The following is a 27,697-nucleotide window of genomic DNA, read 5'->3' on the forward strand; positions in this document are numbered from 1 at the left end:
CATTTAACTTTCCAGACTACCAGACTGCTCGTATGCTTATAAACACACACAGGTTTGCCTATACACACACACGTGCATGTCGGTTTCAGCACGGAAACAGGGCCAGCTCATCGTCTCAAACAGCTGCGCGGCATCTCACACTCCCTTACTTATGAGCTACTAGCTCCGCCCCCGTAGACACCGGGGTCGTCCCACATTTTGTGCTACCGAAGACAGTGCAGCAGGGGCGCCGCATCAGTGGTCCTGCGCGGCTGTTTCCAGGAGGGGCCGGCAGCGCCAGGGGCAACCGAAAGCACTGTCCCAACTCACGCTGACACAGTGGAGTGTGGAGGGCACCTCGCAACAGCCCCACCAAGAATGGGTCGGTCTTTCCACCCATCTAACAATAGGTTAACAGACACAGAATGCTATCTGTCACTGTCTGTGTCCATAAGCTTAATGGACAGTGTATGTCCGTTCTTCTATAGGTGCCCATTTTTACCCTCTTATTCAATGAGCTAGAAGAACACTTGAAAAATAAAGAGATTTTAATTCTTTATTGTATGTATTACAGATGTTTCCCCTTCTGCGTCACGGCTTTAAAAAGCATTTCTTTGACTAGTAGAAGCGCTTCATACTTATGTACTGATGAACTCCACGGATTTGCTCTCCGTGCCTTCTGGGTTTTGGGTCAGGCTTTGGAGCAGCCCCACCCTCACAATGTGCAGTATTTACCATCATCCTCCGGACAGAAACCCTCCTTGAGAACGATGAAATTATGACCCTGATTCGCACAATTCTTTCCTCTGAGGAGAATTTTACTAAGATTGAAAAATTGCTACTGAGCTTTCTTGCAAGTAAAGGAAAGGTCAGATAACGCCCCACGATAAGGGCCAAGGTCACACAGCGACTCTGCTGGAACCTGGTTCAGGGCATCAGACTTGTGACTCTTAGTTTTCTGCCCTAATGACACCACATTTAAAAGCACTTTCTAAATTCAAAGCAATTATGGTGGATCACAGAGTTAACGAAGTGCATCTGGGCACATCAGACCTCAGGTGTAGAACTTACACGTCACTATAACTGTTAACACTCGCAAACGTGTACATGCTCCTTACCATTAAGCAGTTTATAGTCTAGAGAGGACAAATGGGTACGTACATAATCGTTACTTAAAGTACATACCAGGAAAATGGTACATTAGAGTTGTGGAAACATGTTTCACATTTATTTGAAATTTAAAAAAAAACTAAATTAAAAAATGCACATGTGCTCTTGTCCATGTATTTCTGACTATAATCCATTAAAACATCTGACTTAAAATATTATTTCAATTAGGCAATATAACCTCACTTTAGGTACCTATTATAAAAGTCATGTAATAAGTACATATGCTGTGATTTAGAATAAAGTAAATAAATTAGCAGACTCAATAATGAATTCTATAAAGACAACATAAAATTGGTAACAACCAATGCCCTACTAGGTTTTTATGAGAAGCATTTTCATTTATGCTGTTTTCATATGAACGAAGAATTTAATGCATCTCATTTCAGGAGATTTGGTAACAAAATGTTTCTCCTTAGAGGGGAAAAATAGCCAATTAAAAACCAACACAGGAAGATGTTAAATAAAGCTTCAAACATTTAATGCTTAATGTCTGAATGTTATTTTTTTGTGTACCAACAAATTAATGAAGAATATTTTGGTAAATCAGGATGAAATTAAAAAATTATTCACTAAAAAGAAGACAGGCGATACGGCACATTTAACACTTTTCACAGAATACTATCTTTATATGAAACAACTGTCCCCAAACATTTAAACAATGTTTGCAAGGTGCATATCCCCACTTAAAGCACAATACGAAAACTCAAAGCTCATGGATGCAAAGATTTTAACTGAGAGTAGCCTTCAGATATTTCTAAAAGCAACTTCATTACATAAAAAAAGCTATGATAAATACACACTATATTTTAGGAAAAAAATAAATGAAGAGGCTTTATTGGTCTGATCAAAGTGGGAAAACATTTTTGCTAGATTAGCCACATCCTGGAATCCATGCACTTATTGGCCTTTTGGTTCATGGCTTTATAGATACCGTTTTCAGAGCACAACACCCTGACACTAACTTTTAAACAAAGCTTCCAATGATGCCTCTGCTTTACACGCTCCCTCAACGCCCTCCACCTGCTGTCAGCACAGAGAACTTGACTGCTGGGCAGGCAGGACCCTCTGCTGTGTCTACACTTGGAGCTCAGGGCTTTGTCATCTGCTTCCCTTGTGTGTCTCCACATACGCTTCCCCATTCGCTCACCGCTCAGTCGTCCCCAACTCCCTCCAGGGATCGTCCTACCCACAGAGGGGAGTGCTGGCAGGGATCCTGTGTCCACCTGCCACAGAGCTGGCTGCCTGCTTGACGGGGACTACTGTGGACCCCCCTACCACTCTATAAAGTAGGTACCATTCTTCCGTTATGGACGAGGAATCTCCAAGCCAAGGCTCATCCAGTGTGTCAAGATCACACTGAAACTAGCAGCAGCGTTGCAACACTGAAGTTTCTGATGCTGTACGTGCCAGCACGGCCCCAAGCCACCTACACACGAGGCCGTCCCCCCACGACTACACAAGACAGGGACCACTCTTCGTGTCTTGTGGGACGGAACTGAGGCACAGAAAGTTAAGTACTTTGCAGACGGCATGCACTCATGATTTGAACCCACAGGTCAATACAATTCCAAAGTCCAGTTTTTTCCTGCTTTATTTCAGAAATCCAAATCCTCTGAAACACCCCATCTTACTGCCTTGTGAAAGGCTAAAGAGACACAGTCGTGTTTCTAAGGTTCATCACATCATGCTTAGAACTACTACTCTAAGCTTTGGAGATCTATGAGAAAAAATAGGAAAGAGACTTTATCATGAGTTACAAGAGACTTAAAAACGACCCAGAACATAATCCCAAAAGTTTATTTAAAAATGCTAATGGTAACCTAGAAAATACATTAAGTATGTTGCTCAAAACAAAAGGGTCTAAACACAGTGTTTCCTTTAAGCTCCGTCCAAACCCAGCTCTTAGGCTGTGAGCTGGATCACTTCCCTAGAAAAGCAAGAATACAGGTCCACTGCGCTGAAATATTCATCCACTCTTCACGTTCGCAGAGCGATCTAAAAGGACCACAGGCTGTGGGGTGAGCTCGGCTAACGATTCAGAGGGAGCGCTGGAACAGAAGGAGAGCTCACCTTTCTGAGGCCTGATGATGAAAGACTGCGTGGCCCCGTGCACCAGCCGGCAGTACCCATCTATCAGGTCGGCCATGTTCTCGGCAATGGTCAGGGACGGTGCTGTCACCGTCAGAGGCTGGACAGGGGAGAAGACCCAGAGAGAGCCGTTATTGTTCTTTCCAGTAATCAAAGGGACAGCTGCACTATGACATCAGATCTCTAGATACACTTGAACACAGAGTGGGAGCGAAACAAGATCTGTCATAAGGTTTGAGTGAAAAAGGAAGTTTGATATTTAAGGATGTTATTCCTAGAATATGTGACAGAAGGCAAACCCAGGCAAAAAAAGAAAAATCACTTAAACCGAGACTCCCTTTCTAGAACAAAAAGAGGTGAAAAAACCACTTCCTTTCAGAACGTCTGGTCCCTTAGGCACGCTCTAATTAAGAAAAGAATTTAGAAAATTAGTAAGCTAAAGTAGAGCTTATTTTAGAAACTAGACAAATGTGGAGTAAATTTTTATCAACCGTCATCGTAATTTTTCTGACACTGAATGAGCGGAATTTCATTATTTGGAGCATGCACAGCATGTTCTGCTCCAGAGCTTAGAAACCACACTTTCCAAGTTAAACATGCAATTACGATAAATTTCCCAAAAACCTATCATTAAATGTTATCCAGGAGATCATCAAAGCTGTATCTTACTTTCAAACACAAGTATGTCCTAACTCGTGTAGTCTACATAACCTCCTTCCAAAGGGACAACGTATCTCACCTGCAGTATCCTAAATATTATTTGAGGGTAGCAAACAGAAAGGAGGACGGCCTGAAAGTGATGGTGCAAACAAGAAATTACTGAGGTATTTTCAGGAAAGTTCAATTTGCAATACGGTTTCAGAATTTCATGGCATCATTTGTTTACTTCTGAGAATCCACTGTCTGGAGCCTAGAAATGCCGCGATCCCAAGGCAGCAGGAGCAAGAAGGCGTGAGGAGCACCGAAAACAAACCATCCCCGCAGGGGCCGCAGCAGAGCAGAGCCCAGGTGTGCGAGTGGGGCCAGGTGAGCCCCCAGAACGGGCTTCACCCACGAGTAAGCCTGCCCGTGCCGCCAGGTGGTGCAGACTCTTCGGTATGTGAGTATTCTCTGCCCGTCTTTCAGAAAGGTCACCTTACGCAGTGTTTGCCAAATGTTCATTTCTCGTGCCAGGCCTGCCTTTACTTTCCACACCACGTGCTGATTAAGAAGAGGCTCCGGGTCCAGACTGTCTGGGATGAACTCCATGTCTACCGCCTACTAGGACCGTGGCCACCATCCTGTGCTTGGTTCCCTCATCTACAGACTGGGGGTAACCAAAGTATCTCAAAGTGCCTCTTCCGCTGGGTTCTGAGGACGCCGTGTGTTGCCCTTGGCTTCTGTGTTAAGTGTCGGACAGTGGGGACATATGTGGCATGAAGTGCCAGCTGCTGCCGCGGTTATTTTCCTAATTATTACCCCCCAGAGAATGTCACATACTGCACAGTCTGGGAAATAACACTGTAACATAGTTTACAGAATTTATATAATTCTAAGAGGCTGATTTTCTTGGTAATTCATGATAATCTTCCAGCATCTCCACAATAAGGCTCCATTAATTTTTAAACCTGTTTTCTATTCTTGAGGGCATTTAATCATTATTATTCGTAATGTAACGCTTATTACATTAGAGAAAGCTGTGATTCTGATGACCCATGAATACTTCACCTGCAACCAGAAACAATCGTCATTTCTACAACAGCGCTTTATTTTCGTCTTCCCATCGTGACGCACGTGAGCCCTCCTTACCTCAGGCGCTCCTGCAATCTTCAGCTGCAGCGTCCCCTTCCTGTCCTTGTCTTCGCTGTTTGAATACTGAATGGTCTGCACTTGATTGAAGTCGGCCAGGTGTGTGGGCTTTAGGAAGAAAAGGCAAACGCTCTGGACCACAGACGCAAGACTCACGTGAGCTATTCTGTGCAGTCCTCACGGCCCCAAGCCCACCTCATCCTCCTGAGGACACCTCCCCTACGTGGGATGTCTGAGGAAACCAACTGTCCGTGTTGCCTGGGGGGCCATTCTCCCTCTGAGGGGCAGTCATGGACCTGCTAGGGCCACCTGCTCACTTCACGGTCAGGGATGTGTCTGCTCTCTGTGCTCCTGACGGCCGAGGGGCACTCCATCCTCAGGAGCTGCACAAGTGGTCACCAGTCCCACACGACTCGTGACACAGAAAGGAAGGAGGGAGTCCCCGACCTGGCTCACCCTCTGGCCTGGGGGGAACCGTGTGAAATTCTTGGCCTAAGGGAACATTCTGCTCCACTTCTCACAGAGAGAGGGACCTGTTCCCACTCCCAATGCACCCTGAGCTAGAACAAGTCTCTGAAACGTTCTGAAGTTCCAGAGTGTAACAGTGCTAGGGAGACGCTGGGTATTCAAAGGGCCCTTCCCACACAGACAGGCCAAGAGAGACACTGTTCTTTTTCCCAAGAGGAGTAAACTCTTTTTTCTTACACAGACAAAACATGCCCATCCGTCTTTCATCCTCTACCATTTCATGACAACGACCGGTTCACGTGAGACGATTCCTACAGGTTTATCCAAAACAATCGGCCTAGTTAGAACCTCTTTCTCTTAGAACATCACAGGTATCAGCCCCTCCCTGCCAAGTGCCCCACTCAGCACAGATGATGCCACTGGGACTGAGCCGGAATTACGGTTCAGAAGGGGACTCCTACCCCGCGCCCCTTCACAGGGAAGCGTCTCTGCAGCACTGCTCTCAGGCATTGCTGTCAGGCCCCCCCGCACGGACGCCCACGGGCAGTCCTCCGTCCCCTGGGCAGCACACAGCACGGCCCGCACGCCTGGCCCTCTCTTGGCCTCTGTCCTCGTGGGCTTTCCTCCTCCCTCCCTGGCTCTCTTTCCATTTCGTGGCTTCTCCCCTACTCAACCCACAAACGTTCAGGTGCTACAGGGCTCTGTGCTGGGCCCCATCCTTCTCGCCAGCTGTGCAAGGCCTGCCCGGCGAACACCAGCCAGTCCTGTGGCACAAGTACCATCTCCAGTCCTGAGCTCGGACTCAAGTATCCCACTCCCTACGTGACATCCTCGCGTGGACACTGGAGAGAGACTGACCGCACACCCAGCACAGTCACGGGGACCCCCCCTCAAAACACTTTCCCCCTCCAGTCTTCCTCACTTCAACAAAAGCATCACCATTCAACCTGGTTCCTGAGTGGAAATATGAAGGCATGATTACTAACTCCCCTCCTTCCCTTACCTCACATCCAGCCCAGCTCCCAACACCCAGAATCCGTGCGTTTTCCCTCCATCCCCACGGCCACCACTCCAGTACAAGCCACTGTCTTGCACGGTGCTCAGAATCCGTCCTGCAATTGTTTCCCAGCCAGTGTCCCTTCATCCGTGTTCGTCCTCTACACAGACAGCCCCCGGAAGCCAGGGAGGTATTTTAAAATGTAAATCTGGTCCTATTAAGTCCCCTGTAAAAACGGTACAACGCTAGCCCAAAGGAATCATGACATGACCTCTGCCTGCCTCTCTGACCTAATTCTCCACCAGGACCTCGTCTTGATGGGATGGGCTCTGGTCTCACTGGGGCAGGGCCATTCCCTGGGGGTTGTTTTCAGCTGACCAATGAATGAGGACCAGGGCTGTGAGAGGCCATATAATGTGCAGGAAATTCCCACATGGTGAAAAACTGTCTTGTGTCCTGAATGGCTTTCAAATATCCTGGTATTTATTCATGCTGGTGAAAAATCTGATTCTAGAACCCACATCTATTTTAAAACACAAAGTATGCTCTGCATGGAATTTTCCAGGAATGCAACTTAGGTGTAATTCAGGGAATATTACACTTTTCTGTCTTTGGAATGTTACTATGAGTTGCTCACCATTTTAGAAAAGGACATCACCGAGGGTGATGCTAGTCTGATGTTTGAGCTGCTGGCACAAGGTACATACACTGTCATAGAGGAGGCCTGAGGCTCCTCCTAACACACGGGGAACCAAATATCATTAAGTCAGTGGTGACACATGAAATGACAAATATCTCAGTTAGTTTCAGTAAATGGTTATATTAAAATATTCCCATTACTGGCATCTTACAATTTAAAAAAATTTCCAAAGCACAAAAAGAAAGTTGAGTTATGGAAATTATTGTATTTAACTTATTTTTTATTCCTTCTTTTAATCCATTGTTTTTCTGCCTCATTCTGACATTATCCCTCAAGGTCGGCCACATAAAAAGAATAAATTTTAAAGAAGTACTTAAAGGGAACAGCAGAAGAAAAGAATAAAAATAACCAAAAGATATTAGGAAAAGGAAATCTGTGAAGATAAATACTGAAATTAATGAAGACAAATAGATTAATGCTATAACCCTACCCGCTAAGCCTGTCCTTCAAAAGCAGCTGAAATAAATCCTTTGCAAATCTGAAAAGAAGAGACAAATCCAAACAGACAAGCTTAGGACTGAGAAAGGATATAGAAATAAAGTTACTGGAAAGTAAGAGTATCACGAGATGCAACTCCACGGCAACAATTTAAAAATGTAGAAAAGCAGATGAGACACTAACAGTATGAATTACCAAAACTGACACAAGAAATGGAAAACCTGAATAGATCTATTACTACTGGAGAGGTTGAAAAAATGGTTAAACACCCACCATTGAAAAAGGCACCATGTGGTTACATATATTGATTCTATCCGCCTTCACAGAACACACAACTCTACCTTGACTTAAAATATTTCAGGCCACAAAATGATGAAAAGCCCCCTAATTCGCCTGATAAAATTAGTGTAACTTCTAATATCATGTCCTCATAGAGCTAATATAAAAAGAAAAGACTAGATTGATTTCACTTATAAATAGTTGCAAAAATTCTATATATTAGCAAATATAATAAATCACTATTTCAAAAGAATAATATAGCATAACCAGTAGGAGCTATTAAATGGCTCAGTATCAGCCATCTAATCAAGATAATACACACTGATAACAAATAAAAAGAGAAAACAGCAGGATCACATCATTAGGGCTGAAAACGCCTTCAGTTAAATTTAGAAGCCACTCTTAATAAAAATGCTAAGCAAAGAAAGGCGTAACTTAAAAACATGAAAGATACTTTACTAAAGGGACTCTACTGGTGGCGCAGTGGATAACACTCTGCATCCCCAACGCAGGGGGCCCGGGTTCGATCTCTGGTCAGGGAACTAGATCCCACACGCATGCTGCAACTAAGACCCCACACAACCAAATAAATAAATAGATTTCTTTTAAAAGATACATTACTAAAACCCAACAACAACAAAAATTATCCTGAATGATGACACACTTCTTTTTTTTTTGCGGTATGTGGGCCTCTCACTGTTGTGGCCTCTCCCGTTGCGGAGCACAGGCTCCGGACACGCAGGCTCAGCAGCCACGGCTCACGGGCCCAGCCGCCCCGCGGCATGTGGGATCTTCCCGGACCGGGGCACGAACCCGCGTTCCCTGCATCGGCAGGCGGACTCTCAACCACTGCGCCACCAGGGAAGCCCCTACCACCCGTTTTTAAACATGATCTTCAAGGTGCCTGTGAATATGAGAACAGGAAAGAACTGCACAGATTAGAGAAAAAAGTTAAAACTATTCTTTTTTTTTTTGCTGATTACATGATTATATACCTATAAAATCTAAGATTCTAATAAAAAATGACTTATTAAATGAACAAGGTTGCTGAATATATGATAAACAACAATCAAGTATATTCTGCTATGCTCACAGTATGAATTTTAAATTGGAAATGGCAAAAAAAAACTTTTCCCAATAAGGCCAAAAACTCTATAATACTTATGAATTAGCTTAATACAAAAAATCTATACGAGGGCTTCCCTGGTGGCACAGTGGTTGAGAGTCCGCAAAATCTATACAAAAAAGACTATGACATCTTATTGAAGGATGTAAAAGAAGTCCTGAACGGGCTTCTCTGGTGGCGCAGTGGTTAAGAGTCCACCCGTGCCAATGCAGGGGACATGGGTTCAAGCCCTGGTCCGGGAAGATCCCACATGCCGTGGAGCAACTAAGCCCGTGTGCCACAACTACGGAGTCTGAGCTCTACAGCCCACGCTCCGCAACAAGACAAGCCACCACAATGAGAAACCCGCGCACTGCAACGAAGAGTAGCCCCCGCTCACTGCAACTAGAGAAAGCCTGCACGCAGCAAAGAAGACCCAATGCAGCCAAAAATAAATAAATAAATAAGTAAATTAAAAAAAAAAAAGAAGTCCTGAACAAATAGACATACCATATTCTTGGACAGATAACTAATATCTACTTTCACAAATTAACAAACAAGTTGGAATCCCAACAGAATTTTCTGCTAATTCTATAAATTTGGTTTCGAAAGACTAAATAGCCAGTAACAGCCAGGAAAGTGTACAAACAAAAGATGACACAGGGATGCAGCACCCACCTAGAGCAGTCCCATTTGGATGGAAGCAGTACAGAAAGAGAGAACTGTGTCCTTGGACCAGAACGGAGGATCCAGAATTAGATCACAAAGATGGCAGACGTTCAGTTCAGAGGTAAAAGATACGATTACTGTGCTGACACGACTGGCTGCTCACTGGGATACCAACAAGAAGAACAACAAGGGGACAATGACAGCAGCCAGCATCCTCTAAGTGCTTCCTCTGTGCAAGGCCTTCATCTCAACACTGCACACTCAGTACCCACTTCATTCTCCTACCACCCCTCTTAGGTAGTTGTGATTATTACTGCCATTTTGCTGACGAGGAAACACAAGCCAGCTGTGAAGAAATGGACTCAAAGTCACACGGCCAGCATGAGGGTGACCCACTGGGAACCCTGGCTGCACACTCCAGATCCCATCCTCCAGACACACCGCAGGCCCACCTTGTACCACACAAAAAGTTCCACACGGGTTAAATGCGAAAGGACAAAGAAAACCTGGCAAGAGGATACAAGAGACTACAAATCAAAGAGAAGACAGATAACGTCACAGAGCTTCCTGAAGAGGTCGTGCCACTTTATACCCTCACAGAGTGTATGAAACGTCCAGCTGTTGCACGTGCCTGCCGACACCCGGAATTACTCATCTCCTTCACCTCAGCCATTCTGGTAGGTGTGTAACAGTATCACACTGTGCACTTATCTGATGACTATGGGGCTGAACGTCGCTTCACTTACGTCTTAACTATTCGGACATCCTCTATTGGGGTGGCTGCCCTTTTCTTAGTGATATTTTTGATCCTGGAAAGAGCCAGAAGAGGCTGTTTCAAAGGACATGATACAAGTACAAATATACTTAAATTAGATGCAGAAGTGAATGAAGAAATCAGTGTCTCAAACTTCTCCAGATGAACTGTAACAGCCCCGTTCAGATCTCACCAACACATGTGCCATTTGTGTGATTCCCTTCCTGCCCGACTAAAGAATTTCAAAAACTTTCCACCTAGGCTGTCTCTTCCTCTCATTCCCTTGAGCAATAAACGCTGTGAAACGGCAAGCTTTAATGGCAGAATGATGTCTTTTCCAAGAGGATCCTCATTTCCTTATTTTGATTCCCCTTTGTCCACAATCAGGTCCGAAAGGAGGTGTGTTCCACACAGGCCGCTCCCAAGACTTGCCCAAAGCGCACTTACGTTGCAGCCCTTGTCTGTGAGGTAACTGATCCCTTCTTCGGGGCCAATCGCCAGCTCCACCGAAATAATCCAGCTCGACTTGAAGGTGAAACGGGTGACGGCAAAGGTACCAGAAGGAAAAAGATATTTTAGATAAAGAACCACGGACACATTAAAGGACCAAAGGGGGGCTGGACTAGCTTGCTACTGATCTTTGTAACCAAATAACACAAAATATTTACAACCTCCCGGCGCAGCATCTGCTGAGGCTAAGCAGAGACAGACCGACTGTGCTCATTGCAGTGGGTCTCACGCCAATGGGTTCTTTGGGAAGATTATATGAATAGGGAAACTAGCCCTTAGTGAACAGTTAATCAATGAATCGCTGGGCTGGAATAAAAAAAAAATCTGAGGCATGCTATTAAAAAAGGATGGTTTTAGTCTCACGTTGACACATTTTCTTTTTGTATTTTTCCCACTGTAAAATGACAAAATATTCTCATGTTGTTAAAAATGTGACAAATTAGATTTCAATCAGAAATTTAGATATACACGGATAAGAAAAAGCAAAAGAAATCACACCTAGTCCCACCCTATTTCCAAGTCCCCATACTTACACCAAGGGCACACTTGAAGCATTCTTTATCAAATCTGTACACTGGGGAGAGGATCTCAAAGAATTTCAAAATACTTTCTTCTCTATTAAGGTTGGCAAACTGTCTAAATGTTTGTTGAATCAATTTTCTTAGTGTTTTGGCCTGCATGATAAAATTACAAACATCTTTTTAGAGCCAACAATGGGTAAAGACCACAGCAATAACAGCCAACACCAAGGAACATTTCTTGTCCAGCCACCACTTAATACCACCTACGTTCACCAAATGCTGTATTTATCAGAGCTTTGTTTCTTTTATTTAAAAAAATTATAGTAAAATACACATAAAATATACCATCGCAACCATCCTAAAGTATACAGTTCAGCAGTACCAAGCTTTATTTCTTAAACAGAAATTGGTAAAGCAATAATTGGCTTATTAGAACATGTGGTAAACAGTTAGGCATTAAAAATATAAGGGCTATATTCGCATGTGACCTGAAGTCGCTAAAGGAGGCGACATAAAGGCACTCACACATCCCAACCTGGGAGGGGAAGTCGACACACCCTTTCTGAAGGCAATTTGGCAATAAGAAATCAAAAACTTTAAAACCACAACTTTTGAGAAATTATTCTTTGGGAATGATGAAAGAACTGTGCAAAGATCCAGCAACAAGGAGGTTCAGCACGGAAGAGTATAGAGTACCCCACAACCGGCCATGCACACTGCAGTGTGTCTGCTACCCAGATGTCCTAAGACTGCCGTGCACATCCCATTTACTGACATGAAAATCGGTATCACAGTGCTACATGAAAAAATAAGATAAGGCAATCTGTTGTAGTGTAGAAGCCTTTAAAAGGAGAGCACAGGATATGGGCCTCACACAGGCTGGCACACGCACCAACGCACAGTGAAGACAAACCAGCCATGCCTCTCTTCTCTGTGTAGTGGGATCACAGGTGATCTCTGGGTGACTTTTCATTTATGTGAGTTTTCTATTTATAAACCATGAGCATCTGGATGGTGGAGGGTGGCGAGCCCACAGTCCATGGTGTGTCAGAGAGAGGAGTGTGGCCTGAGGGGGCCAGCGGGCAAAGGATGTGTGATGGATGAGGTCTGGGGAAGGGTACAAGAGGGTGCAGGCCACAGGACGCAACTGGGTCCACCCTGGTGAGATGCAAAGCCCTGGGGCAGCCTGGAATAGGAATATTGTGATCCGACATAGATTTTGACAGGAATCCTCTGGCCGCTACGTTGGGAACAGTATGAAGGGAGCAGGAGAGATCCAGTGAGATGCCAACAAAATAATCCAGGCGAGAGGTGATGGGACCCAGGCACTGCTGCACAAGTGTAGAAGCAGAAAGGAGTGAGAAGTAGTCAGATTTCAGATTTGTTTTGAAAACAGAATCAACAGGATGTACTGAGAGGTAAGAGTTACCACTGAGCTGAAATGGCCAAGACCAGGAGAAGCAAGGCGGAGGAGGGTCTTAGAGAACACCAGGGGCCACCTGAGCCTCGGTGTGAGATGCACACAGACAGGAAGCAAAGCCAGGAGACTGGAGACAGGACCAGGGTGGGATCTGGAGGGGCAGGGACAGGACCTCATCCCACGGCAGCCTGCAAATCTCAGCAGTCAGGGAAGTGGGAGCAGGTCAATCAGCAGGGGGTGGCATACTCTGGTGGGTCAGGGCAGTGACGGCCTGCCTAGAGTGGCCCGAAGGTGCCAGTGTGGTCAAAGGATTTCTGGATCTGGGACACCGCAGAGTGAGCTGGACCGCTAGGAGCAGTGGTCAGCGCGGGATCCAGTTCCAGAGGGGCTGCGGTTACTGGAGATGAAGACCAGGGTGCGAGGCGGCGGGGGGCAGAGAGCGGGCCCTAGATAACCTAGTGCTGGTGACTTTTATTTCACAAGCTGGCTCTGCTCCTGCAGAGAAGGTGTGGGGGAGAACGGAAGCAGGAAGACTGGCGCCGGGCACGCACGGCCACCTGGGTGATGCTCAAGATGGCAGGGAAAGCGGGAAGTCGACACAACTCGAGCTTTGGGTGGAACAAGCGGGCAAACAGAAGGGGCGGGGCTCCAGGAAGATCAAGTCCCGTTAATTCTGAATGTGCCTGAGATCCGCAAGCCTCCCGAGCTAAACCACTGAGCATAAAGCTGGGTACAGATCCGAGCTCAGGAGACAGCAGGGCTGGGTCAGAACCTTATGGTCTCCAGCCGACGTGATTACAGGCATGGGGCCTGATGACTCCCACAAATACAGTGGCCGCAGGAAAGAAGTGCAGGCCAAAGTCTGCTTGGTAGGCCAACATTGGTTTTAACCAGGGCTGGGGTTCTGACAGGTGAGCCAAGTGTGGAACTACAGGCAATTGGAAGAGAATCAGTTACGGTTTTAGATCACAGGAACTAAAGTGAAGAGAAGCAAAATGGGTTCAAGGGCAAGGCTTGACCATCAGATGTCACCTACAACATGAGTGGTTGGCCTTGGACACTGTGTAATAGAAAAGTCTGGGACGCGTGGTTTGGGGAAGAGCCGTCCAAGCTCTGGCCACGAGCCCAGAGACTGAAAAAGGCCACTCTCGCCACAGCTGAGACGGCATTTAACAGCTGTTCTGACTCCAGGCTTTGCAAACACTCTCTGCGTCTCCTCTTGAGCATTAGACCCACACATATGCACGTGCCCACCTGAGCCTTCCACCTGAAATTCCCAGACACCTGAAACCTGGCATGCCACCAAGAGAACTTGTGACTTTCTTCCAGGCCTGGACCTCCTCATCTCAGCAAATCTCCCAGCTGCTTAGAGACAGAAACCTAGGCGGCAACCTTGACCTCTTTCGCCCACCTCTCAAAACCCACTGCACTGCCACGTCCTCAAAGTGCTTTTCCAAAAGCCATGTTCTTTTCTCTAAGCTTCCCACGCAGCAGCCCCACTCTTGCTTTGCTTTCTGTGATGGTCTCCCGTGGATACAGAATTCTGGTAGAAGAGAGACTAGTGAAAAACAAGGAAATGGAAATATCTGTGATGTGAGCATTATACGTAGTTAGTTAGTTCTTTGTTAAGTGTGTAGAAATAACTCTCACGTAACAGGTAAATATGCGCACATGTAAAGATGAAACGCAACACCTTATGGTCCCTGCTGATTCTCATTCTCCTGCCGACCCCATGGCAGAGTCGCTCCCAATTCCACGTCTCCTTCCCTCACTGTTGTCCCCTGACCCCCAGCACCCGTGGAATGGGTGTGCATGGGGTCAACTAAACTGTGCACCTGACCATTCAACCTGCTGGAAAACTTCTGAGCAACTGGGCAAATAGGTTTGAAAATAGTAACTGTGCAGTGCTAGCAGACAGACAGCCTGAGCTACAGGTTCACGCCTCTGTGCCATCCAGCTGACTCTGTCAGTTTTCCGCGTGCCGCTCTGCCCGGCCCCTCCCGAGGCCTACACGTCACCCGGCTAAGACAGGAAGTCACACTCCTGGGCAGCGGCCGCAGGAGCTGAAGGAGGGAGCGCGCCCATTCAGGGCTGGCTTCCTGGGGACACAGAGCCACACCCCGGCTCCCCGCCAAGCGAGAGCGGGCGCACCTGGCTGGGAGTGAGTCCCCGAGCTTTCTCGGGGTCTCTACTCCAATGTGGCCACCCAAGAGGACTGAGATTTCCGGCCTGCAGCAGCCAGTGTTGGGCAGGAACTAGAAAACCGTCTCTATCTGAAAGGAGCCCCAGATTCGTTTCTAAGAAGGATGCCTCAGAGAGCATCAGTTCTTTCTTCCCTTCTCAGTAAGGAAAAAAATTCCACAAAATCTGACTCCCTAGAATCTCTTGACATTAATCAATACACTTCCCTGTTTATAGGGTTTCAACATCAGCTTTGTGTTTGCCCAGACTTAGGAAACAAGGCATCTATCGATGAATGCTAGTCAATCTTAAACCAATTCATATACAGAGAGAAAGCTACTCAAGATGAGGCAGTATTACTAGGATGAATCATCGGAGATTGCTGCTCTTCAACCTTCTGAACAACAAAAAGAATTTCATATTCATCAACCTAGTATTTATCAGATGCTGCTAGCAACAACGGACTCCGAGGGCTTCCTGGATGAAAAAGTTATAATGTAGTGCTAAAGAAAACATGCAAGAAAAGAGTAACAGGCTAAGAAGCATTAACTGAGCATAATTCTCTCCCCACCTACCAAATGCTAAACATAGATACGTTAACAGTGCATGCGAAGTGTGTTTTTAACTGAGCTGTAACTGACGTATAACGTTGTATTAGTTTCAGGTGTATGATATAATGATGCAATATTTGTATATACTGTGAAATGATCGCCACAGTAAGTCTAGTTAACACCCATCACCTCACATAGCGACACATTTCTTTTTCTTGTGATGAGAACTTTTAAGACGTACCCTCTTAGCAACTTTCAAATATGCAAAACAGTGTTAATAACTACAGCCACCATGCTGTACATCACATCCCTGGGACTTACTTATAACCGGAGTCTGTAGCTTTTGAGCCCTGCACCCATTTCACCCACTCCAACCTCCAGCAACCATAACCTGTTCTCTGTATCTATGAGCTGGTTTTTTTTCTTTTCATATAAGTGAGGTCACAGTATTTGTCTCTCTCTGTCTGACTTATTTCACTGAGCACAATGTCCTCAAGGCCCATCCACATTGCTGCAAATGGCAAGATTTCCTTCTTTTTATGGCTAAGTAACATTCCATTGTGTGTGTGTGTGTGTGTGTGTGTGTGTGTGCGTGTGTACGTCTGAAGCGTGCTTTTTTCCCACCCTCCTTACAGGACCCCAGACCAGACGGCCACTTCTGTGCTGACACCAGGCTTCATTCTCCCTGGCACACAGCAGATGCCAGGAGCTGGCTGCTGAATGACTGCTGAGCCAGGCACTTCCGTGCTAACCACAGGGATGGGAATGACTAAACTAAGTGCTCCTGATAGGACCCTAGGAAACCATTCTATTACCTTGAAGTAAAGAAACTTCAAAAAACTGGTAACTATTGATCTTGCAACATTTCTAGTTCTGAAATTAGATTTCTACTGTGAATTATACTCAAATAAGTTGAAATTTGGCTATTTTATTTGCAACGTAATTTGAGATTTACAGAAGAGCCGCAAAGACAGTACGGAATTCCTGCCCTTCGCCCAGTGCCCACCTCCCCCCATCACCTGCCCCGGAAGTTAACATCTCACACGACACTGGCACATCCGTTAAAATTAAGAAACCAACGTTGGTACAAGAGTACACGCTAGCTGCAGACTTTACTCAGAGCCCCTAGTTCGCCCACTGACGCCCTCTCACTGCTCCAGGACCCCACACTGCATTTACTCATGTCTCCCCATCGTCCAGCTGTCAATTTTGTAGACTATCCTCAGGTTGGGATTGACTTGTTAGTTTTGCTGGTACAGTGTTTTTAAAAATGTGCCTCTGGCACTACTGAGATCAAAGAGTCAGAAAATTTAAATATCCTGTAAATTATTCTTAGTAATCGGGCACATATACCCCAATCCTGTTTTGCCATCAATCAATCATAGCTTAAGTTCCATCAAATATAAGGTAACCTTTCAGCCCTTCAACGTGAGCATTAACTACAAATGACCTTCTAGAAGTCTAGATATGAAGGGAAAAAGGCATATAAAACAAAATGGCCTTTGGAAAAGCAAATACTAATTGGTCTAGCCATTCTATAGGGCTAGTCCGGGAGAAACAAGAAGCTGATGTGAATTTCTTGTTAGTTGAAGTTTCATTGGCAATAGTTTCGAAGGGGAGACTGTCTGAACACAACCTAATTTGTACTGTAGCTGTTACATACCTATGGGTATACGTTTATGTCAGTCATACCCACAAGAGTCTGACGGCAATCAGTTGAAAGAATTTACATAGAAGGTGAAAAATTTTTGGCATAAGGATATGAGCTACTGATTAAGCTATTTAAGAAGCCAAATATACATTATTTGTTTTACAAAAGTATACTGATTTCCTTTACATTAGAAAGCGTGTGAGAAATGAAACACTAGACGAATCTGTACCTAAGAAACAGAAGCTAGAAGTCAATTCTGTTCTCCCTGCTCGCATCAAAATCGGCAGCAGCTGAACCTTTCAGAAAACACAAGCGCTATCTGTTTGGCTCGCGAAGTTTTCTCAAGCTCCCGAGGGTCAATTCCTTCCCCTCCACTACCCGTGCACACACAAGGCTCAGCCACCACTGCATCCGGGGCTGACACTGCTCACCTTGATTACCTTAATCACCTCCAAGCCTTCTTGGTTGGAGTGTTGTTGCTTTCGATCTGTCCTCCATGCTGCTGTCAGGTTTATGTTCTAAAGTCCAAAAGGTGACCATGTCCTTCCCCTGTCATGAACACCCAGGGCCCCTACGTGCTCCCATCTGAGTACTGATGTCCACAGAGGCGACCACAGTGTCTGAGCTCTAGTCACAGGGCTGACCTGACTGCCAGGTGGAGCTCAAACAGCAGCAGAAGTGCATCAGCGTCGGCAGCAGGGTGAGGATGAGGAAGGCCAGTCAGGCTGGGTCCTGAGGGACAGCCTGAAAGACACCTGGAGGGGACAAGTCCTGTGCAGGAATGGGGGCGTTTCTGGAGTGACCGCAGGGTCAGAGCGGGCTGCCCAGGGAAACGAGCTTCTCCAGCCTTCCAGTTCTTCTACCTTGTGAAGGAGTATCATCACCTGCGCTATTCTCATGCCTCCTTCCACACGGTACCCTCTACCTGGAAAGTGCCTCCTCTAAGTCCAGTCATCTTTCAAGTGGCCCTTAAACTTATTCATTCATTTTTTCACTGAAATAAGATTTAGCGAATGTTACTGTGTGCCCGGGATTATGCCAAACACAGGGTTTAGAGCAGAGAACACAGCAGATGTTATCTTTGTCCTCGTGGATCTTAAAATATAGTGGAAGCAGGCAGACAAAATGCAAACAAGTAAATATCTAGTAATTAAAACCTGAGAAAGTAAAATTAAAAATTAAGACCCTGAGCAGGACCCTAAGGTGGAGGATGTTTCTGCAGCCCCCCTAGGGAGGTGAGCAGTCTGTACGGGAGAGGACGCCGAGGCTGAGCTTTAGAAGAGCCGGCGATGGGGGACCTCCCCGGGGCCTTCTCACCTCGGCTACACTTACACCATGGCACCTGTGACCTGGACCTGGGGTGGCTTGTTTGGAGTATGAGGATCCTTTTTAAATACCGAATAACTTCTTGGACTCCCAAATGCCAGCAGTCATACCTCCTGGGATAACTGCCTATCCACACACAGCTCTCAGGAGACTCTGCAGTGATTCTCAGGCCACCCTGGACCAACGCTTGAGCACTGATGGTGCTACTAATGCGATATAGGCATTTTCACGTCCTTTCCTGCTTTTTACCTTTACACGGGTGGTGCACTTGTCTGCCCAAGGATGGGGTAAACGCCCTGAGGAGCGGTGTCTTACACTTGTGAGCGTCTCCCCCTGGGTCCCCCCAGCAAAGGGCAGGCCGATGCACAGGGTGGGCTTCTGCGCCCAACCAGGGCCTCACTCTCCAGGTCAAACTGAGTCCCAAGTGATCCAAGGTGATCGGGTCACAACCTTCACCAAGGCAGTCTGGCTTCCGAGCCAGTTTTTGAACCACTGTGCTCTGTCTTATCCCACTTGGGCCTCAGTGAGTGGGGTGGTCTTCCGCACGGCTGCTCTAGTGTGGAACATGTCCTCTGTGATAGAAAGTCAGAGCACTAACGGCCACAGCTTATAAACTGCACTGTGACGGTACTTGTGGCAGTAGTTTATACACATACACACACCGATCTGCTGAACAGCCACACCAACCCTACAAAATATTATTTTCTTCGCTGTGGAAATAAGAAACCAGGTCCAAAACCATGAGGCTAGGAAATGGCAGAGCTCAGCTGAGCTGGACTCTATCTTGATCCAAAGCTGTGTCCTCACACCACACTGGACCATGTTCTGGATGGGCTGGGGAACCACACCTCGGGTCCCCGGTGTCCCCTCCCCTGCAGTGGGAGCTACAGGCAGAGACAGGAACTGGTGTCCTGCAAGAGTTATTAATGGGGAGGAGTGCCCTTGGTCGAAACAAGAGAAGACAGACCTCCAGAACACACTTCTACGCGTGCACGCGCACGCATGCGCGCACACACGCTACAGCTGCCACTATGGCTCTTTTACGTGCCGCTTCTTTACTTTCGTGTGTCAAAGTACCCGAGACCGTAAAGACTTCGGTGAGGAGGACGGCTGTGAACGCAGCCTTCTTGGTGTTGCACTTAGCCGGACGCACTCACAATCAGGAAGCGAAACCATGGTTTTCTGGCAGAATGCTACACCTTTAAAAACCTACTTGCCATCAGTATGGCTAGAATAACTGTCAGCTTTTTATATTATGACTTTTACACGTAAAGGAGAAAACCGCATACCACGGGGGAGGTGTCTGCCTAACACGGTCACCTATTACGATAAAGCAGACTCTAATTACCTTGACTGAGTCCAGTAAACTCCTAGGAAAAAATCGCTTCAAACCAACATCTTTTCTGAAATATAAAAAGAAGTGTATTAACAAATAACACCACCAAATCAATGAATAACATGACATTGTCGTAAGAACATAAAAGCAGTTTAAATTATTTACCCTTCCACATGTTATTCTAGAAGGAAATAAGTATAATAAAGCTCCAATGTACCCGCACAGTCATGGAACAGGTGGGACAAGTACTTTTCTAGATCTGTGCAGGGAACACCAATACAAGCTAGTTGAGGTAGAAAGTCTTTTTTTTTTTTAAGCCTTACTATTGCAAACCCTCTAAAATATTGCCTCTTTGTAAATTACAACATGTAAACAAACTGTTCTTCTTTGAGCATTGTTTGAAGGTTAGCCTTATAAACCTCGATTCCAACTGGGTAATGCACTGTGTCTGTACAGAAAGTAGACTGGCCTGATTAGGGAAAGACCTGGGATATAGCAGGGAAGTTTAAATACCTTAGATTAATCCTAAAGGTTGACTGTTTTTAAAAATAAACTTTTTGATTAACATTAATCAATGTTTATAATCTCAGTTTCACACAGGAAACAAAACAAAAAAAGAGAAATTAAGTGAGTGGCCTAAGGTCAAAAAGCTGAATGTGTGGAAATGCTGAAAATCCCAGTCATTTTCTTCAGATCAAGCTACAAAATCAATCGTTAGTAACAAGAGCCTCAAAGCATTCTGGCCAAGAAAACCGATGGAAAGAACGGCTCACTCTCATTTTCTACTTACTTTGGGTACTAAGTGAGCCAGGCTTTTGGCCACTAGAGGGCAATCGTGCGCTAGTAAGATGAAATAAAGCCTCTAGACATGAAAGATTATCAGGAGACACATGGAAAATATAAAAGGATCAAGAAGGAGAAAAGCGAAATAAAGGTACCTTTTCAGGATTACATAAAAAAATAAAATGAACATAAAGTATATTAAAAAAATAAAGCAGGGATGACTTCTTCACACGTAATTGTAAGTTAGCAAGTATTACCAACGAAACCATAGAAAACATGTCAGAGTTTATATGGTTGACTCTAGATCCAAACATTTTAATCCCCTATTCCATACTCTACTAGTTAGTACCTAAACCGACGAACTCCTTGCTAAATCCCGGTCTCAGTTCTCATATTCTTTTTTACTCTGTGGTGATGATGAGAACAATGTTCACTACTCCCGTACACGATCCTTCCTCAGCTCCTATGACACACTGTTTTCTGGATTTACTTATCAGCAAATTCATATAACTCCTGGCTTTCCATTTATTTTTCTAACCACTTTTGTTTATAACTTCCCTTCCTTATCTTTTCAGATATGAACAGGGAAAAGTGTCCACCCAAGTTCTTCCACTTTTTGTTGCCTCCTAAAAAGACAGGAACTTTGCATTTTAAGGATTTGGGTGCTAATCACTATGGGAAGTAGCAAAATAAGCACATAAAAGATAAACCAACACCCTAGAATCTTAGAGGCATTATTCCTGAGCACTTTCTTCCCTATCTGCCTTTGCAGGCAGCTATTCCATAATAAAAAGAACTTATTTTCACAGAGGGAGCTCTGCACTGGAATCCTGGCTTTGCCGTAGGGGGATTTGGCTATGCCTTCATGCCTGTCAACCTCAGTGACCCACGTGTAAAACAGGGATGCTAATCCCTGCTGCTAACAGCAGTGCTGAGGAGACGGTGAGAATGTGTTAAGTCCCTAGAACTCTACACGGGTAGTTCCCCTTCCCCTGGAAACACCCGGGACGCCCCTCCTGTCTGGCGAGAGTCTGGTCTACAGGGCTGACTAGCCGTCACCATGAGCAGAGGGAGGCGTGACCTGATGGTGCCAAGAGAAGACATGCTGTAGGGGGGAGGGGAGGACACAGGCTGGAAGGCAGGTATGAGAGAGGCTCTGCCGGGAACCCGGAGGAGGGCGGGGGGAGGGAGGGTGGGCAGCAGGGGCTCAGGGATGCTCTGGACGCAGAGCCAGCAGCGCTGAATGAAAGGTGACATGGGAAGGCCGAGGCACCAGGAAGAGGAAGGCCGGGGGCCCGGGCGTGCCTCCTGGGACTTCTGCTTCTGGAGAGGGGTCGAGCAGGGTGCACGAGACCTCCTGGTGGAGATCTCAAGGAGACAGCTGGCCACGGAAGTCTTTGGATGGGGGGCAGGGAACACCAGGGCCAGGGATGCCCTCTTCCCCACGGTGAGACCATCATCTGCCACTACTCAACACAGCTCTGCGGCTATCGGTTGGCCAAGAAGTTCGTTCGGGTTTTTCCATAAGATATTACAGAAAACCCAAACGAACACTTTGGCCAGCCCAGTATTTTTCTTAGAGTCCAATGTAAAGTAGAAAATTTATCATACTCATTTTTGCCACAAATGGGAAATTTAAAGATGGACCAAGGGGGTTGAATTTTTCTGTGTGAAAATAAAGCCTATTACTAGGTGTTACTTTTACTTCCAAGGTGAGAACAACTCCATTTAAGGAAAGAAAAGCTAAGGCCAACTAATGTTTAGTAAGTATGCAGTTTAGTTTTTCCAACTACTTTTGAGTAATAATGAGTCTGTAACACCTGCCCATACATTAGAACCCTTTAAAATGGGACACATGGCAAGTGAGAAAATAAAAATGAGGATAAAGTACACAGAATCGCTGGGAGAATTCTATACCACCACCACCCCGCTCCACACATTCTGATTTAACTTTACCAAGAAGCCCATCTATGAGGCTTGGCGGTGGAGGACACTGGGAAAGAGCTCAGGCGCTGCGCTCACAGTTTTAGGGAAAGCCTCCTGAGACATCTGCATTCAGCACTCTCCAAGAAGCCTGGCAGGGCCACAGAGGCTGTCCCATTTCCCACGTGGCCACCTCCCTCCAGCCCGTGTCGGGCACTGGCTCACGAGGAGCTGTCTGACGGGCAGCAGGCTAACTCTCAGCTTTATGTGACATAAAACTCACTTGAACCCAAAGTCTGTACAGCCGTGAGGTGAGACGAACAAAACAGTAAACACTACCGATGCAGCACAAACAAAATAAAACTACTGGCCTTTAGAATGAGGCAATTCTTTACTATGTAAATAATTATCAAAGGGTAGATCCTAAATACAGGTAAACTCATTTGACTAAAACTAGCTTTCATGAAACTTTTAGGACACAGCCACCCCCCAATTCCCAAACCCCAGTATCAGGCTGTCAGATTTCCCACGTGAGCCCAAAGGAACCTTCTTAACCCACACGCGCAGTTAACGAGATATTAATATTAGGCGAGAACGCACTGTCCACAAGAGTAGCCCCATGAAGGATTCACACTTAAATTAGCTAAGATTCAGTTAACAATCTAGTTCCCAGCTGCACCGGCTCCACTTCAGGTGCTCAGAGACACGGGGGCTAAGGGCGCCCGCGCTGGCTGGGCGGACAGGACACTTCACAGCCTAGGGCGCTGCGATGGTGGCGTGGGCTTACAGCAAGGAAATCTCGTCCTCGGCTGCCTGGCCCCCGGGGCTCCTCAAAGAGGGCGGTGGGCCCGGCCACACAGCCCCACGGGGACAACCACGACCGCCCGGGACTCCGGGGGGCCCGCTCAGCAAGACCACCGTGGATCCCGCAGGAGGGAGTGGGGGCCAGACAGAAGCCTGGGCTGGGGCTGCCCGTGCACGGGAGCAGATCTCCCAGTAACTCTTCCTCCGACTTTTCTCTAAGATGCAACTCACTCTGATTTGAAGCTTCAAAGAAAGCAAGCCTGTTGTACTCCCCCGCTTCCCCACACTGGGCATCATGTTAGATATGGGTGGGGGAGGGGGAGAGGGGAGTCACCGCCCTGTGGTCTCTTCCTCGGGTGAGACCCTGACACGAGCTGTGCAAGTGCGTTACAGGCACCATCAGACAGCACGCTCTCAGAGCCCAGAAAGTTACTCGTTGAGATTTGGGGTGTCTGGGGCTTAAAACTGTATTTGTGATCAATTTTAAACCAGAATTTTCTGAGTTAACATTTAATTTACCTCTGTCCTTCTAATGAAACGTTCAGACCACTGCTGGCTGATGAGGCCGTCTTGCTCTTTCCCTTCTGTCCAACCTTGGAGCTCTGCCCCCTCCCACGACTGCGCCATCCTCCCGCTCCCCTGACCACACTCGCTGTCGATGGTCCAGGCAGCAGGCGCCGCCCCCTGCATCAGGGGGAAGAGGTGCCACCCAGCAGTCCACACCCCACACCAGCTCCCCATGGATCTTCCTAGAGCGCACTCGGTCCGCCTAGCTACTCCCAGCCTGGGGGCCTTGTCCTGCGCACACATGCGTTCACGCCCAAAACCCATGACACAGCAGGCCTTGGGAGGCCTGAGGCTTGAATAGCTTTATTTACATACATTAAGCTTCTTGTAAGTGAATTCTCAGGTCCAGTATACACTTATCTCTCCTTCGGCACTACTTCTGAGAAGATACAGACCTTGTCTGTTGGCTTTAACTAATTAATACTTTGTGGACATAACTCTCATAAATTTAAAGCCCCAGCAAAAAAGACAACCAAAAACGACTTTAAAATAAAACTATAATGCACGTTTTCATACAGTATCCCTATCTTATCCTCGCCCCAAAACTCTCAAGAATTGAGTATCATTAAGAATATCACTGAGGTCCTTTAACCTCTCAAATGATACCTTAAGCCTCTTAAAAACTGATAAAACTTAAAATTCTCTAATTTCAATGGAAATTGCTGTTTGTTTCTTAATGATCCTCTCTCTCCTTCAATCTGAGTAATGAGAAGTCATCTTTTGGCCAGGTACACCAGGTGATGCTGCCTTCCTCTCCTGGAGCCAGGTGTGGCCATGTGACACTGTTTCAGCCAATGTCCCTCTCAGGGAAAGCACTACCTGCACATATGTGTCCTTAAAGGGGGCTGGCAGAGAGAGAAAAGGTCCATCTCTTCCTCCTTGTAACAGGCAAGGTCAACCAGCCATCTTAGGCTACCAGGTGGCAGCTACGGATGATGGTGGCAAGATTCAAGGGGCCTAGTGCCCTGGTGATGAGAAGCACTGACTGCCTAGCACTTGTTTTATGTGAAAGAGAAAGTACCTTCTATCTTAGTGAAGCCACTGTCAATCAATTCATGCCAAATCTGTGAGCATCGCCTTCACTGATAAATTATTACAGGCAGCTAAAAAAAGCACTAGATTATTACTGACAATAAAGACAATTTTTAAAAATGAATGAAAACAATGCACAATTAGAATTAACCTCAGCTAATTTTATATCACAAATTTATTCACTGAGGAAGTGCCGATAGAATACCTAATAAACATCAGACACTTTGCTAAGTGCTGGAAATACCAGGAGGTCCCTACATCAGTACAGCTTACTCTAGTAGAGAAGAGACACAGTTACACAAACAACTACAGCAAAATACATTAAATGCAAAGATGACTAAAAATGAATTTCTAAAAAAAGCAAACCACTTAATAAGGAAATGAGCAGAACTGCAAAGATACGTGATTCATTTAAAGTAATTTCACAGTATAATTCTGTACGTTCAAGAAGAACCATTGGTACATAAGATTCTCCCTTCTACAGTATCACAATAGGAACCACAATTTTAACACTGTATTATTAGCTTATTTTGGTTCCGTCTGTCATTGTCAGCAATGCAGTTTTTAAGCTCGATAACAAAACACTTTTCTTAACACATCTCATCTGACTCCTGTCTCTGATTTACAGGTGGCGTAAATAAAAAAGCCACCCGGGACTTCCCTGGTGGCGCAGTGGTTGAGAGTCCGTCTGCCGATGCAGGGGACATGGGATCGTGCCCCGGTCTGGGAGGATCCCACGTGCCGCGGAGCGGCTGGGCCCGTGAGGCATGGCCGCTGAGACTGCGCGTCCGGAGTCTGTGCTCCGCAGCGGGAGAGGCCACACCAGTGAGAGGCCCGCGTACCGCAAAAAAAAAAAACAACAAAAAAACAAAGTTGGAGGGTTTATATTACCTGCTTTCAAAACCTACTATAAAGCTGCAATAATCAAGATAGAGTGGTACTAGTATTAAGATGAACATTATATCAATGAAACAGAAAACAGTCCAGAAATAGATCCACAGATATATGGCCAACTGATAGCCACCCGGGTACACTCCAGAGTGCGCCCTGCAGGGTAAGACCCCGGGAGGCCACATTCTGGGCCTGTGGCTGGAGATTCACGGCCAGTACTTCCCCTCTGCCTACAGAAGAGGCACCTTGGTCCTACCAGGGTTGGAAAGACATAGAGAAAAGAGACTAATTAACTCTTTAGTTGGTTTAAAGAAAAAATGCAAACGTTTTTAGATAGTGCTTTTCCCACCCTCCAAAGTTGGGCCTGATTATTTATTGCATAATTGAAAATAGTTATTTTGAAATGTGGTAAAGCTGAAGGACTTTTCTTTAGTACATTATAAATTACAGAGACTGTCCATACATTTTCTGGCAAAACTAAGCAACTATATGGACTATTTCACAGTTTTTCTCCTTACTGGCAAGAAAAACCAGAACCCTAAAATAAACTAACAAGAAACATTCTGCATTGATGTATAATTCTTTCCCATACTGAGAAAATATTTACACTTCTAAGTGGCTCTAGGCTACTAGCAGAAGCCAGTAGGAAGGGGAAATGCTGACCCCCCGCAGGCCCTGGCTGCCAGTCCCCGGGGAAGGACTGCCTCAGTGTGCTTGGAGAACCACTTCCCAGCCATACCTCGTCCACAGCCCTGGGTGGGCCTTTTCAACAGCTGCGGTGGAAGACAGAACCCAGGGAACAGTACTGAGAAAATATCACGATTAAACTAGAACTGCGAAGGAGTAAAGAATCTTCACCTTCCAAGAACAAGGTGAAATAAAGAAAACTACAAGATGACAGGAGCAGAATTTTACCACCGAAGACACATATAAAAGAATTTCTAAACAATATACTTTAAGAAAAAGGGAACTGCTATCAGAAGACAGGCTGAGCTACAACAATGAATGTTTAACCAACACAGTAATAAACAAGTAAGTCTGTAGGACCCCACCCTATACACCCAAAGTGCTGGAGGTGAAGAGGGCTGACCCAATGCCACCCGCAGGTGGGGATGCTGGACCTGGAGTGAGCTGGGACCTGAGGGAGGGTGAGTTGTGCCATTCACTCCCTGGCTCTTGTCAGATGCCCACTCCGGAGGCCCACTCAGCAGTCTTGGGCCACCAGGCTTTGATTCAAGCCACTTGGGGAGCTTCATGAACTCAGAGGAACAGCAGATTGAGACAGCCCAGAAACCCCAGAGTCACTGTCAGATACAGAGCACAAAACAGCTGGCATGAAAAGCTTGACGAAATAAACGGCACAATCACATACGTGAGCAACAGAGATTACCAGGAATGGAGAGCGTATTACACATCACAGGAAACTGAATTTCTGGAATTGAAAATTACAAGTGGTGAAGTGAAAAACCAAATGGACAGGGTATGTCAAGAAGACACTACTTAAAAGGGAATTAAGAATTTAGAAGAAAAATCTAAAGAAATCACACACACACTGCCACAAGAAATAGAGATGAAAGATGTTAAGAGATATAAAGGCTGAAAAAACATGCAGTTGACGATTAAAGAGATAATGGCATATATTTTCCAGGTGAAAAACATGAATCCACAGAATCAGGAAAATACATCTTGTTCCAAGTTGGGCTTATAAAAAAGAAACCCAAGCCTAAGACATGGTGAAACTAGAGAAGACCAAAAACAGGAGATTC

At 45.9% G+C, this 27,697-nt stretch overlaps 1 protein-coding gene across 6 annotated transcripts in view; it reads right to left on the reverse strand.

The window, feature by feature from the left end:
• The window catches only part of PTK2 (protein tyrosine kinase 2), a 225,270-nt gene that overhangs the window by 101,613 nt on the left and 95,960 nt on the right, over positions 1-27,697 (reverse strand). For 5 of the 6 annotated variants that reach the window (XM_024741050.1, XM_024741051.1, XM_024741048.1 and 2 more), the window contains 5 exons: positions 19,944-19,998; positions 11,479-11,619; positions 10,883-10,960; positions 5,026-5,133; positions 3,220-3,337 (listed from right to left, as the gene is read on the reverse strand). In XM_024741050.1, the coding sequence (XP_024596818.1) occupies positions 3,220-3,337; positions 5,026-5,133; positions 10,883-10,960; positions 11,479-11,619; positions 19,944-19,998 (500 nt within the window). Of the gene's footprint in view, positions 1-3,219; positions 3,338-5,025; positions 5,134-5,730; positions 5,805-10,427; positions 10,659-10,882; positions 10,961-11,478; positions 11,620-19,943; positions 19,999-27,697 lie in introns of those variants that run through there. The other variant, XM_024741054.1, reaches the window with a different exon arrangement.

The sequence above is a fragment of the Neophocaena asiaeorientalis genome, unplaced genomic scaffold, assembly GCF_003031525.2.
Source record: "Neophocaena asiaeorientalis asiaeorientalis breed wild unplaced genomic scaffold, Neophocaena_asiaeorientalis_V1.1 scaffold177, whole genome shotgun sequence".
In the NCBI taxonomy this organism is placed as follows: Eukaryota; Metazoa; Chordata; class Mammalia; order Artiodactyla; family Phocoenidae; genus Neophocaena; species Neophocaena asiaeorientalis.